Source organism: Rattus norvegicus, chromosome 1 (assembly GCF_036323735.1).
Source record: "Rattus norvegicus strain BN/NHsdMcwi chromosome 1, GRCr8, whole genome shotgun sequence".
Taxonomy (NCBI): domain Eukaryota; kingdom Metazoa; phylum Chordata; class Mammalia; order Rodentia; family Muridae; genus Rattus; species Rattus norvegicus.
The window spans coordinates 168,094,265-168,109,568 of record NC_086019.1 but is presented as its reverse complement, the minus strand read 5'-3'; the positions used below and the strand labels follow the sequence as shown (position 1 = coordinate 168,109,568).

Genomic DNA, 15,304 nt, shown 5'->3' with positions numbered 1-15,304 from the left:
ACCCTTAGCTGCAGTGTCAGAAGTCCAGCCCTGTCTCCTGTGACATTCATCTCCATCTTCACATCTAGAACTGCTTTCCCAGTTGAACAGGAAAGCCTATAGCACCTCTCAGCATAGCCATGGCAGCTCGCTCTTTTACAATTTGAATTTGAGCACAAAGAGACGTTCTAGGCTGAGATGAAGTCAGCATTAGCCTATGCACCTAGTTCCTCTGGATGCTGAAGCAAGCTTAAAATAAAGTTAGCCTGGACTTGAGAGCAAGCTCAAGGCCAGCCTGGGGAACTTGGTAAGACCCTGTGTCAGCAAAACAAACCAACCAGACAAAGAACCCAATAGTAACAAAATACAAAACACACACACACACACACACACACACACACACACACACACACACACATACACACACACACACACACACACACAATGGGGTTGCCAATCTTGGTGCTAAAATGTTTCTGCTTGACATAAAAAGCCCTGAGTTCAACCCCTAGCGCTATGAAAGGAATAAGAGGGGCTGAAGGACAGAATGAATCACCCTGAAAGTGGTTAACTGCATTTCTTCTTCCTCCTAGATAATAACTAATACCAGTTGGTTGAGGCTTTCTCCTCCTCTTGTTTTATCTCCCCTTCAAGCGCATTTTCCATTTTTTTATTACCACTCTTAAATTTTTATGACGAAGGCTGAAGGTTGTGGTAGCATTTACTGTGCAAACCAAAGCTACAATCTCTTCTGGAAGCCATGGAAAGAATAGTGGTCAGTCGATTTTTATTATTTTATTATAATCCTAAATATACATATAATCCCTTGCCCATAATTTCTTTTTTATATATTACCAGAAAGCACGAGAATGCAAAGTTAGAGGTAGTTTTGTTTAGAAAGATCGATGAAAACCGAACCTAGAGTCAGAAAAAAAAAGAAGTACTGAATGTAACACATGTACTTCAGGAATCAGTGGTGAACTTGACAACCTAGACTACTCAGTGTAGCTGACCCAGGAGCAGAATAAAAAGGGTACACAATTCTCTAAATAACTATAGGGAAAAAAATCTATTAAATTCAATAGTTACAAAAGAACCCAAAAAACAAAACAAAAACAAACAAACAAACAAACAAAAAAACCAACCAAACCAAAAAACCTCCCATCTAATTTATAGAGAATTTTTTACATTTGACCATACACATCAAATATCATGCTTAGCCAGGTGTTGTCAGATAAACCTATACTCAGTATTTGGGAGGTGAGGCAGAAGGACGGAGTCTGTGGCCAGCTTGGACTATTTTTGCGGCCTATATCTTAACATTAAAACAAAATCGCAGCCAAGTATGGGCATGTGCATTAGGACTCTGGATCAATTTTCAGTTACTTTCTCAATCACAAAACTGGGACGGTGTCACATGACTTCAACCCTGGCATTCAGAAGGGAGGTAATTGGATCTCTCTGAGTTCAAAGTCAGCCTGCCCTAGAGAGAGAGTTCCAGAAATCCTACCTCAAAAAAACAAAACAAAACAAACAAACAAAAACCAACCCAAAACACTACTTTCCTATGAGATGGGTCAAGAGTGATCACTTCAGCAATGGGCAGTGTTCTACTAGGAGAACAGAGGCTCGAAGAGGAAAGTAATGTGTTTGAAGGAATCTGCTTCGTTATGGGAAGAGGCAGCAGGCCTCAGGAAGTTGGGCGCCGCAGAGTCATCGGGACTACACAGCTGCAGGGATTAAAATACGGACAAAGGGCAGTAGGGAAGTAATACTTGGAGAAGGTGTAGATGGGCAAGCCATGGTTTGTGACATTATAAAAGGAGACCGTGCCAGCCTCATAGTCTAAGAAAACCCCTATGCGTCGAGGTGGCACCGTCATGGAGAGGAGCAGGGATGGGGAGGAGTCCTCATAGGCTCTGTACTCGTGCTTACGCTGCAAACCTATCACCCAGTATCCACTCTGTGGCTGATACCGAGAGTAGGCACCCTGCTTACTGGAGTACTGGCTGAAGGAGAACATGGGTTCCACAGGGGTACTGCATACACCCAAGATCCACGCCGTCTTCTTGGTCACATCCACTTCCCAGTAGTATTTGCCTGAGGAGAAGTGCTGAGAACCCAGGACACTACAGTCATAATGTTCTTCCAGACTAGACGGCTCCGACAGCTTGGCACCCACAAACCTCACCTGTCTCCGGTTTTTCGACAGGACAAGATTTAAATTAGCCGTCTGTGGATTCAGAGTCACGTCCACTGTAGGAGAAGGCACGACAGTAGCAAATAAGAATGGGCACATGGGTCCCATGAGTCTGGGAGGAGGGGACAAAGGAAATGGTGGTGGTGGGGGGACCGAGTAGCAGGGAAAGGAGAGTTGTGGACACCTAAGACCTGAGAGACCATGCATGTTTGTTGAGAAGCGTGTGAAAGGGGTGTACGAGAGAGGCCATGGATTCTACTCACCCCAGTAGCTTTGGACGTCTGTCAGCTCTATAAGAAAAGTAAAACATGTAAAAGAACATCACCCCTGATACAGGGACTACATTGTCGTCTTTGGCACCGTGCATTATCAGTCCCTCTGCGTCTACACTCATAACTACTGCTCTCTACATAACCATGTCCTCTACAGTGATTCCACGCCCACTTCCCCCAAACTTACCTCTAAAGACTCGCAGCATCTTCTTCAGATCCGGGGCTCGAAACAAACTTTTCAGCTTGGTGGGGAGAGCTTGGGGCTTCTTCAAGGTCCAGAACTCACTCCTATTGAGGACAGACCTTATAAGAGCTTCAGGGTGCTGCCTCTGTCTCCCCAACCCTCAGAACCAATGATGAATTTCAACATTCTTTCCTGAGGAAAGGCAGCAAGGGCCCTGCCCTGGACCAGAAGACCTGGACTAGCTGCTCACTATCCCCATACATTTCAGCAAATGTTAACTTATTACAGCCTCATTTAGTCTCCTTCTTTTAAAAAAAATATAATTTTTATGTCTGTGAGTACACTCGCTGTCTTCAGACACACTAGAAGAGGGCATCAAATCTCATTACAGATGGTTGTGAGCCACCATGTGGTGGTGGCTTGGAACTGAACTCAGGACCTCTGGAAGAGTAGTCAGTGCTCTTAACTGCTGAGCCATCTCTCCAGCCCTATTTTCTTTCCTATTGTAACTTCTATAATATACAGTGGATTTACTTTTTATACTTGTGTCCAAAGGACAGTAGGCAACTGGGAAGAGGAATGGTGGTGGAGTGCTTTGCTGCATGTAAAAAGGAAACAAAATGTTTAAAAATGTCAGCGCTGCATCAGAATGTCCACCAGGGGGTGCTGGAGATGCCCACACTGAGCAGGAACCCTGCTGTCACACTGAAAGAATACATATAGAAGGGCTTGCTTCAAGGCTGTGGGCCTTGGTTTCGCCACCAGAAACCCAGGTCCATTATCGAAGAGGCCTGAAGGGTCTGTGGGCAACTTCAGATATCACCTCCGTGATGACTTTGTAGATTTCATTACTGAAGAGACCTTGTTCTATCCCAGGGCCAAAGCCATCCCTCTCATGACTCAGGTCCACGTTCTTACTAGAACGGACATATAAGGAAATCTGAACATGGGGCAGGAAGACCAGGACTGGAGAGGCAGGGGAGGAAGGGAAAGTTCACAGACAGCGTCTGGAGAGCCGGTTCTCAAGCCTTGACAATACACAGATAGTGATTTCCCTCTAAGACGCACAGTCAAGAACAGGAAAACCAGTGTCAAAGGCAGGTAAAGAGGTTGGTGAAAAAGAATCATGTCTCCTTTTAGCATTTAGCGTTCTCTTACCATACCAATTCTACTACCGTGGATGCCAGCCCACTCTTTTACTTTTGAGATCTCTAAATTCACACACAACTTAATATACCAGTCTCAAGCCTCTCACGCCTCTGACTTTCCCCTGTTCCCACGGGATTATTCTACAGGGGTCAAGAACTTTTGGAAAGCCCAAGGGAATTAACTAGTATTCTCACATACCTTTTTGTGACGTCACCCACATCCTAGGAAGGAAAAAAGACAGATTAAGGATCATATCTTCTTCCACCTTTACCACCCCATGGAGTGACCAGGAGCAAACAAACAAAGGCCCGAGGGCTACAAAAGAGTAGAGATGAGAACTTGGAGCCAGCCAGATACAGCCTGCACGGTGCACGCCCGTGACCCCAGCACTGGGGAAGTTGAGGCAAACAGACTATAAGTTTGAGGTCAACCTGGGGTATACCGCAAGAATTCATCTCAAAAGGCCTAAACACGAAACCCCAAAACAAAAGTTCCTAATGGCCCATGTATAAATTTGTGTAAGTTCCTTTATTTTTATTAACTGTGGGTTTTGTTTGTTTTTTGGCAATGTTTGGGATTGAAACCAAGGTTTTATGTCGGCAAATCCCCATCACTGAGCTATCTCCTTATTACTGTTTGAAATGTTAATGTTAGGCCCATGTATGTATGTGTTGTATGTATGTAGGTATCACCTGTAATTTAGCTTGCAGCACCCTGCAGTTATGATAAACTAATTTCTATCCTTGAGACAATCACAGGTTTTACTTTATTTTTTGGTTTTTTGAGACAGGGTTTCTCTGTATAGCCCTGGTTGTCCTAGAACTTATTCCATAGACCAGGCTGGCCTCAAATTCGAGAGATCTGCCTGCCTCTGCCTCTAGTGTGCTGGGATTTAAGGTGTGTGCGAGTACCTGGCTTTGAGACAGTCACAGGTTTTAAACATAGTTCTCTCTCAAACGTCATGTTCTGTGCATATGCACAAAAGCAGACACAGTATCTGTTGCTACAGCACACTAGGAGATTGTACTGAAGAGAGTAAAAGCAGAGAAAGGCTGGGAAGTGACGACTCTAACTTGATTTTGATGTGTTTTCCTGTGAGGAACTGAAAATCCCCATCATAGCAATAGACACAAGAGCTGCCTGGTGAACAGAAATTTTCAGCTGGGGTTAGCTGGGGACATCGGACAATGTTAAAGGGCTTTGGAATGCTTTATCTGGGGTAGTACCATAGACTTGTAGTGGGGAGGGGGCCAGGAATTCGGGGAAATTTCCTACAAGATACAGAAGAGTCCCTAACAGCTAAGGTTTATCTGTATCAGAACATAGAGGCTCGAGGAGAACAATGCTGACTAAAACAGATCTCCACAATTCCAGATAAACTTCTGGGCTACTCCAGTCTAGGAAGAAGTAACAATGGGCTTCCCTTAGCATTTGCATCTGAACCGTTTTAGACTTTGACCTGTAGCCTCACAGTTCTATACCTGCAACAGTTCCACTGTGGACCCCCGGCACCGGTGCTCCAGGTCTGAGATGAGGTCTTTTAGTGCCTGGCTCTGGTGGATCAGGTCACCCTCGGCCTTTTCTATGACGCTCAGCCCCTTCCTCTCTTCCACTTCCAGTTTCTTCAGTTCCCGCTGCTCCTCCCTGTCCAGGATGCTTCGGAGCTGATTAAACTCTGTCTGGATCCGGTGTCTCTCAGGCTCCACCTGACTCTTCAGCACCAGAGAAAAACAGGCAGTTGGTTGCTGGACCAAAGGTTCTCCCTGAGGGAGGAGGGTGCAGGAAGCAGCTGCATACTGCTTTCCTGGGCCTGCCTGTCAGAGCGGAGGACACAGACCTGGTAGGACCTGTTCTCAGGCTCTAAGCCTTAGGCTGTCTCTCTAAAGTTTGGAGTTATGTGAGTCTTGGGTGAGTTTAGACTCCAGGAAGTCATCTACCCTCTTAAGCATCTAGATCACCATCTGCTTCTAATTTTGAGTCCTGAGAGGAATAGCTGGCTCACAATTAACATCATTTCCAGGAGGTCACGGTGGAAATAGAGTAAGATTCAGAATTACAAATTATGGGTCACATCAGACTGATTGGCCTTTCTTTTTTTTTTTTTTTTTTTTGGAGACAGGGTTTCTCTGTTTAACTCTGACTAGCTTGGAAATCACTTCGTAGATAAGGATGGCCTTGAATGCATAGAGACCAGACTGTCCTTGACTTCCAAGTGCTAGAATTAAAGGTGTGTTAGACTAAGTCTGGGAAGCCAACTTTTCTCTTACAATTGCCTTAAAAATCTGGGAGGGCCAGGAAAGATGTCTCAGATGTTAAGAAAATTTGTTGCTCTACCAGAGGACACAAGTATGATTCTCAGCCTCCAACGGTGGCTCAGAGTTGTCTGTAAGGAGAAATCTGATCTCTTTACGCACCAGGCATACTAATAATGCATGTAGGTAACAACCATAAACATAAGATAAAATAAAATGTAATTTTTTAAAAAAGCATAAAAACAAAAAACAAAGAAAAAAAACCCAATAATAAAGGCAAACAAACAAACAAACCAAATCCCAACCAACCAAAATAAACAAACAAACAAAAAAACAAAAAAACCAACAAAAGAAGACGTTGTTGACATGTTACTTAACTTCCACACCAATTCCCCTGTACAAGGAAAAGGACCAGATCTGGGGAAGCAAGTGTATCAAGGAGGAGGAGACACTAGGGCACCCTGGTCCTCAGTCCCATGGTCACCTCTGTTGTCCCAGATCACATTCAGGAGACTCCTACTTGCCTTCCAGGATTCCCTCTTCTCTTGGATAAGAGCTTTTAGCTTCTCGGCTTCCTGCTGCTCCCTCCTCAGCTTCTTCAGAGACTCCTGGAACATGTCCTGGAGGGAACATACCCGGTTAAAGAGGGGTCAGCCTCAAACTGTCTTACTGCCTAGACATACTTTCTAGGGTCAACTTCCAGGTAATCGTGAGTTCTACAAAGTTGGTAGTGTTCGCCCAGCATGCAAATCATCTGGACACTTGTAATCACAGAATTCTGGAAAATGAAGGCAGTAGGACCAGAAGTTCAAGGTCGTCATTAGCTATATAGTCCCTTTGAATCAATAACTGGAGTATATGGGACCTTATTTTTTTAAAAAAGAAAGTCTGATATAAAAAAGAAAAGAAAGCCAGGCAGTGGTGGGGCACACCTTTAATCCCACCACTTGGGAAGCAGAGGCAGGTAGATCTCTGTGTTCGAGGCCAGCCTGGGCTACACAAAGAAATTCTCTCTTGCAATCTTCCAGAAGAAGAAAGCAAACCCAAGCTATAAAGCAATCCGGTGAGAACATGAAGTCAGGTTAAGCTCAGGACCTACCTGGTACTCCTGTGCTACCTCCTCCATGAGGAATGTGTGATGACCACGGTGCTCCAGAGATCGCTCACAAAGCCAGCAAATTAACTTCCCATCCTCCTTGCAAAAAAGTTGAAGTTTCTCTCCATGAAGCGCACAAAAAATGACCTCGAGCTGTTTTCCAGGGCCTAACACGACTTCTCTGAGCCTTTTCACTATGGCGGCCAGGTGCCGGTTAGGACGGAGGCTCCCAGGCTGGTAGACGGTCCGGCACACAGGACAGCTGCTCTTCCCTTCTGGGTTGAGCACTGAATTATCACTGTTTCCTATGATGCAGGCCTGGCAGAAGCTATGACCGCAATCTATGCTCAGGGGTTCTGTCAGGAGCTCCAAGCAGATAGGGCAAGTGACTTCATCTCGGATGTCCACCAGGACTGCTGAAGTCATTGTAGTCACTCTCTTGTCTCCTATCTTTCCAGGTCTGCTTATAGAATCCTGGGTAGAAAGAAAAATAAAAATAAGTAAAAAAGCACAGGCTAAGGAAAGAGAAAGGAATGGATACTCTCACCCCAATTCCAACACTTTACCTCTCAGCTAACATCTAACACCAGCTTGCCCTCTTGTTACAAAGCTTATCGGCCTCCTTTCCCTCCTACTAGATAGAAGGATAAACGGGGACTCTGCAAAGGCCTTGTGTGTCTTGCATCTGACAAGCCTTCCTTCAGCCCACCTGGGCAGGTTGTCAGCACACATGGCTGTGCCAGGACTTTCGGATTTGCTGCTCCTGTGGCAAGTGAGAGCCTCCGTTCTGTCATCTGCAGCAATGACCTCTTCCATATCGTCTTTCAGGAGGCAAGCACTCTGGTGAGAACTCACTGCCTTTGTTTTTTCCATATCATCACCCACTTATCTCTGATGCTCTCCCTCCTCTCAGAGATGGGAATCTCCGAGATCAGAGACTTGTTTTCTGTTCATGACTGTACCCACAGCAGTTAGCATAAGACCTGGGTGACTGGAAAGCCACAACCCTCCTTTAGCTGATGATTCATTCCTTCTCACGAGCTCTTTGCACCTCTTGGCGGTCATTCCCTCAGGCCTGGTCTCCAGGAGCACAGCTATCACCCTGAGTCTGCTCCACTCAGGCTTCTTGCTCCACTTCTTCCCAGGAAAACTGACAGACAGGAACGTCCAGAACAGATGCAGGCAATAACTTTTATAACTAAACTCCCCCCTTTAATAGATATGGTTTTTTCCTCATGAATGTCTGTCTGTGCCTCATGTATGTCTGGTGCCCACAGAGACCAGAAGATGGCACTGGATCTTAGTTGTCAGCTGCCACGTGAGTGCTGAGAACCACACCTGGGTCCCCACCAAGAGAAATTCGACTTTCCTTTCAGGCAAAACCACATTTTGCAAAACACTAATGTCTTGAGGAAATCCCTACCCCTCTGAGGGAATTTATGATAATGTTAACTGCCAAGAAAAATTGTAGTATATCCATACAATAGTATATTACTATCAAAAGACAAAATTACTGGGGTTGCAGAGATAGCTCATTGATTAAGAGCTCTGGCTGTTCTTGCAGAGAACAGGGGTTCAATTCCCATCACTTAAATGGCTACCTGCAATGGTCTCTAACGATTCCAGGGGATCTGACACCCTTGTCTGGTCTCTGAGGGAACCAGGCACACTAGCTGTGCACAGACATTCATGCAGGCAAATACTCATACACATTAAACTAACTTAAAAAAGGTAATTTTTTTATTTGTTTATTTCATGTATATGAGCATGCTGTCCTTGACACACCAGAAGAGGGCGTCAGATCCAATTACAGGTGATTGTGAACCATGTGGTTTCTGGGAGTTGAACTCATGACCTTTGGAAAAATCAGCCAGTACTCATAACTATTGAGCCCCACTAAAAGACAATTTTAATTGTGTATATCCTCCCACCATGCTGTGGCTGGAATCCTGGGCTTACACTTGCTAGCATGGGCTTTATTACTGACACACCCACATCCTGTTCTGAAAATCCGAAAGGAGTTATGTGCAGTATTACAATCCAACACGAATCTGAACCAAAAAAGAGCTCATAGATACTCTACCTTAACCACCTAGGCCAGCTGTTTACATCCAGAGAAAAGGAAGAGACACTAGAGAAGGAAGTGAGGTAGAGACAGCCAGATTGGTACTGACATTCAGGCACTACTTACATGGCTCCTTCTGATTGGCTCTTTGCTGCAAGAGTAGGCTACAATCTGTTTACATATCAAGTTAGGTTTCAGTTCACTATGGAACAGGAAACCTTTAAGCCAAACTTAAAATACAGGATGGCGTCTAGCTTTAAGCCAATAGGCCAATTAAATGGAACTGCTGGTAAGAGCAAGGTCATTAGCATCAGTGAAGCCCCAGGGTTCCAGTGGGGATGAACTGCACACCAGAACAAAGATAGTGGAAGTGTAAAGGAAATGTCTAGGGACATCAGGGCTTTGTGGCTAGTTACACAGCTAGGTACGCCAAGGCGTGGAGGCTTGTGCCTGAAACTCCAGTACTAGGGAGGCTGAGGCAGGAGGCCTGTTAAGAGTTAAAAGCTAGAGTGGGCAAAATAGGGAGTCCTGCATCAGCTATACAAGACCCTTCACAAACAAACAAACAAACAAACACCAACCAACAAAACAAAACAAAACCCTAAGGAAATGCCCAGATTTGGGGGCTCGCATCTTTAATCCCAGTGCTCAGAAGGCAGGGGCAGGTGGATCTCTGTGAGTTCCAGACCAGCCTGGTGTACAGCGTTCTGGGAGAGCTAAGGATACAATAAAATGCTGTCAGAACATAAACAAATACACTTACAACAGCTATTCATGGCTACCTAGACCTGGGGTGTGCCTTGTCAGAAATATGTATTCAAGTTAGAAACACACACTGACTTTTAAAGTTTTGTGGGAAAAAAAGGTATTTTGTAAACTCTAATTGATTGTGTGTCTTAATTTGTTTCGTGTATTGGGTTCAATCTGAAGAAATGCCCATTCAGAGCCTGCCCCACATGTGGCCCATACATATACAGCCACCAAACTAGGTAAGATGGGTGAAGCAAAGAAGTGCAGGCTGACAGGAACCGAATGTATATCTCTCCTGAGAGACACAGCCAGAATACAGCAAATACATAGGCGAATGCCAGCAACAAACCACTGAACTGAGAATGGGACCCCTGTTGAAGGAATCAGAGAAAGGACTGGAAGAGCTTGAAGGGGCTTGAGACCCCATATGTACAACAATGCCAAGCAACCAGAGCTTCCAGGGACTAAGTGACCCTGGGCTCCAAATGAATAGATAACAATGAATAGCCTAGTAGGGGCACCAGTGGAAGGGGAAGCCCTTGGCCCTGCCAAGGCTGGAGGCTCCCAGTGATTGTTGGGGGGAGGGCGGCAATGGGGGGAGGATGGGGAGGGGAACACACACATAGAAGGGGAGGGGGAGGGGTTAGGGGGATGTTGGCCCAGAAACCGGGAAGGGGAATAACATTTGAAACGTAAATAAGAAATACTCAATTTAATAAAGATGAAAAAAAAGTTGAATAAAAAAAGAATTATATCTAATAAAAAATTAAAAATAAAAACCAAAAACCTCTATCTACCCATTTCATCTTTTTTGTTTGGTTTTCCTGAAACAGAATCCCACTATAGAGCCCTAGCCAACCTAGACATTAACTTGATTTTCTTGCTCTTGCCTCCCATGTGCAGAAATTACAGATGTAGGTGGACATGTCCCTGACTTTCTACTATGTAACGGAGCTAACAGAATACTTAAAATTACACAGTGGCTCCATTTTCTACTTCATTACAATCTCCGTCATTTCCTATTCTGATGGGACACATTAGATAATGATTCTTGAATGAATTGGTGTCCGTTCTTCTATAGATTAGGACACTCTGGAGTGAAAAGATGGAATTAGCAGCATATAAAGAAAAAGACTCGGTTGGGGATTTAGCTCAGTGGTAGAGCCCTTGCCTAGCAAGCGCAAGGCCCTGGGTTCGGTCCCCAGCTCTGAAAAAAAGAACCAAAAAAAAAAAAAAAAAAAAAAAAAAAGAACCAAAAAAAAAAAAAAAAGAAAAAGAAAAAGAAAAAGACTCCAGGACCAGGGAGTCCAGTTAAACCAGAAGAACAGGGGCTGGACAGGTGGCTCAGTGGTGAGAACACCGGCTGCTCTTGCAGAGGACCTGGGTTTGGTTCTCAGCAGGCACATGGGCAGCTCACAACTGCCTGTAACCTGGGTTCCCGTGAACTGAATGGCCTCCGCTGGCCTCTGTGGGCTCCTGCATGCACGTGATACATGTAGACATGTAGACTCATGTGTGATCACACACATACACATAAAATAAAACCCCAACACATTTTAAAAGATCAAAGATCTACACTAGAGGCAAAAGAGTCACTGGCCTCTACTTTAACTTTGTGTAGGACCTCAAACATGAAAAAAAAGATTTGCAGGGTAGAGTGGTCAGGATTCTTTAGAAAAAGATTTGCAGGGTGGATACAATTTAGGGCAGAAAAAAGCTGGAAAGGTGAAAGGAGGGCCCGAATACAGACTGATACTCAGATCTTAAGTACCTGTTAGAACAGAAGCTCATGTGGGTACCATAACGGCCATCAGGATAAAAATCAGTAATACTCAGGGACCACTGGGGCAAGGCTGGATGGGAACTCAAAAGGGAAAGGGGGAAAAAACTTGGTATAGACTAGGCTGGCCTCGAACTCAGGACTCACAGACATCCATCTGCCTCTACTTCAGGAGTGCTCGGGATTAAAGGCCTCTCCCGCCATACCCGGCTAATTTTATCTTTATGCAGGACTACATTCCAACTTGATCTATTATCTGGAATTTATCTAATAACACTCAGCGGACATAAAACTTGCATATAATTAGTTTTAAATATTTCTGAGTTTACCTTCAAAGAATCATTCATTACAAATTTAAAAGCTTGTTAACACCAGAAATTCCTAAAACTACAGTACTCTGTATGGATTTCTCTCCTCTTCTAGTTAGTATTAAATAATCTATTGTGTTTTTAAAGGATAAACTATAAATTTTGTGCAAGTATTAAACTTGTGGTATCTCACTTGGAATTCCTAATGTTAAAAATCTTTATATTTTAATTTGTGTAGACATAACAAGTAGAGGTCATAACCTTTTTTTTTTTAAGATTTGTATCAGATATCTTTTATTTTTTGTTTGTTTTCCTCCATTAACTTTGTTCTCTTTTTTCTTTTTTTTTTTTTCCAGAGCTGGGGACCGAACTCAGGGCCTTGCACTTCCTAGGCAAGCGCTCTACCACTGAGCTAAATCCCCAACCCCCATAACCTTTTTTTAAAGGGCAAATTTAACCTCTATTACCCCTTTAGCTATTTCTGTTCTGAGACATGTTCATAAACACCCCAGCCTTGTCAGCAACTATGTAACTGAGGATGACCTCCAAGTTTGGACCCCCCCCCCCGCCCCCGCCTCCACACCACACCTTGCCCCACCCTACCCTCATTCACTCCCCAAGTACCCTACAGCATCACCACCCCCCCACCCAACCCCTTCTGCTTTTCTTTGGTGCTAGGATCCAGCCCAGGGCTTTGTGCAAGCTCCTACCAACTGAGCCACACACCCCAATGTCTTAGCAGATTATTTCCAAAATTGGTTTAATAATGCAGTTTTGAAAAGTCGGGCATGGTGCTTGTCCATAATAACTTCGTCTGAGAATTTCCCAGGCCCGGTGGTTCGCCGTGTATTTAGAACTCTGCCCCAGTTATCTTTCACCAAAAGTCTAGAATCCACACGTTGTATTGTTCTGTTCACGCTATATATTTAAAATGTTAAAGCTCAGAGGTTAACAGGCTCAGAGCACAGTGTCCTGTACTGAAACATGCAATCTGACTATAACACCTATTTGTCTCAAATGACTGACGAAATAAATGTACCTTTGCTGTGTTGGTAGCTCAGGCCTGTAATTGTAGCACTAAGGAAGAGAGTTGGAAGTAAGAGGATCGTTAGCTATAGGGTAGCTTGGACTATAGAAGGATACGTCTAAAAAAGAGAGAGAAAAGAAGAGTAGATGTTCACATACATAATAGTACATAAATCCAATGTTCCCGATCTCAGCCAACTCAATTCACAATAAATCATCACCTCACTGTCCCCGGCCGCCTCCACTAGAAGTGATGCAGGAGAGTAACGGGGCGGTAGGCACCCCTAGAGAAGGTCCACAGATGAAGAGCACCCCGTAGGCAAACTTCTCCACAGGAAGTACAGAAGCCTTTAATTCCAGGGGTCAGAAATCCTGGCTGGGGTCTGTTCCTAACTCCGCCCAGCTTGCCTCGGCTTCCTCAGCAGAGGCCCCAGGGCTCCTACCTCCGACTGGTTGCAGCCGGTGTAGACCAGGGCGGGGCCGGCCAAGTAACTCATCTCCCAACTCTCCTGGAAGAAGTTGGGCCTGCTTGGGGGGTTGGGGGGGGCTGGGGGGGTGGGGGATAAACCTACTTCCTGGAGCTGGGGGAGGGGATGTTGACCTCCGAATCCACTCGGGACACCGAACGAGAAAATCCCAGAGTAGTGTGCCTTTGCCTCCAGAATCCAGGTTCAATGTCGGTTACCCGCCTACTGCTACAGTAATGCCGCAAACGTGCCTATTCAATGCTTCCCAAACTCAAGGAAAATCAAAGCTGCAGTCCCGCACTCTTCTTCCACGCGTGAGCCCCAACACAACCTGTAAGGCGGCACAGACTCAGTGGGACAGCACGACTTTTCAGAAAATGGGTTTGCTCACTAACCTGGAATCCGTGGCCTGGATCAGTGCGGAGGACTTGCAGCCAGGGAGACCGCTCCCTCCAGGACCAAAGCCCGACCTAAGGCAAAAGAGGCGGGGCTGGTGGGGGAGGCGGGCTGCCCTCTGGGCTTCCTGGGACCAAGCCCGGGGACAGAAACTCAAAAAAACCGCCCTCGACAAGTCCAGGGAACAGCAATTGTTGGTGCCTTTAAGAATACCATCATCAGGCGTTGGGGATTTAGCTCAGTGGTAGAGCGCTTGCCTAGCAGGCGCAAGGCCCTGGGTTCGGTCCCCAGCTCCGGAAAAAAAAGGAAAAAAAAAAAAAAAAAAAGAATACCATCATTACAGACCTAGGCTTTCTACCGTCGTGTGTTTAATACACCTGTTCTCTCTACCAGTATATAGAAATGTCTAAAGAAGAAAAGGTCTAGCCATACAATTAAATGGTGAAATTGGTGACTGCATTTGATGGATCAAAAAACCCTGCCAACTTTGAATTACCTGTGTGTATCTGCAATTTTAACGCACGGAAGCAAAAGACCACATACATACCTTTATACTGAAGTACTTACACATTTACATACGCAAACTGAATTGGCCTGTAAGTTTTATTAAAGACAGGGCTACTCTGAAAAGCAAAAGAAAGCCAACTTTTCTGGCCTGAGAGACTGACAACCCGAGTCACCTGATCTTAGAAGGTGGGGGAGGGGAGAAGACTTGGGAAGGAGCTGGGGATGGGGTAGGCTGTGGCTCAGCGGGTGGAATGTTTGACATACCTGCAGGAGTCTATGAACTAGGCTGACTCACAGTTGTAATTCAGCAAGCACTAGGAGACTGAGGCAGGAGGATTACTGTAAGTGTAAAGCTAGCCTGGGCTACAGAGTGTTTTTGCCCCGAAAAATTTAAAACATAAAATGAAAAGTCAAACTAGGAATATATGCTTGGTGTGACGAGTGGGAAAGTATGCTCCAAGCATTCTTAAGAATCTTGGAAAAATAGAACAAAGAACATGGGACACTGACCGTCTAACATCCACGGGCATTGTTTATTTGATTTTGAGATAGGGTGATGTGACATACCTATTTCTCCCAGGCCTGTTTCGAACGCGCTATGTAGCTGAGGATGGTCCAGATTCTGCTTCTGTAGTGCCGCATCACCTTGCCCCGGTTTATGCAGTGTTAGGCACTGAACCCAGGGCTTTGTGCATCTAGGCAAACACTCTGCCAATGGGATTAGCCCCTAGAAGAGATTTATAGTGAGCACGAATAGGAGGCATCGCCTTATGGAGGAAGAATTTGGCCAAGTCTCAGAGTCAGGGAATGTAGAATGAAAGGATCTCAGAATGTGTGGTTCTTCCAGATTCCTGTGTTCCTACATTGCCTTGA

The 15,304-nt window shown here is 45.0% G+C and overlaps 1 protein-coding gene across 1 annotated transcript; it reads right to left on the bottom strand.

The window, feature by feature from the left end:
• Window positions 1-759: 759 nt before the first annotated feature.
• Trim6 (tripartite motif containing 6) lies at window positions 760-13,950 on the bottom strand. Its single transcript, NM_001170461.1, has 8 exons — window positions 13,924-13,950; window positions 7,136-7,606; window positions 6,561-6,656; window positions 5,266-5,496; window positions 3,983-4,005; window positions 2,639-2,739; window positions 2,443-2,469; window positions 760-2,235 (listed from the first exon to the last, which is right to left on the bottom strand). Exons 2-8 carry the CDS (start codon window positions 7,556-7,558, stop codon window positions 1,670-1,672), a joined length of 1,467 nt encoding a protein of 488 aa, NP_001163932.1. The 5' UTR covers window positions 7,559-7,606; window positions 13,924-13,950; the 3' UTR covers window positions 760-1,669.
• Between the last annotated feature and the right edge of the window lie 1,354 nt (window positions 13,951-15,304).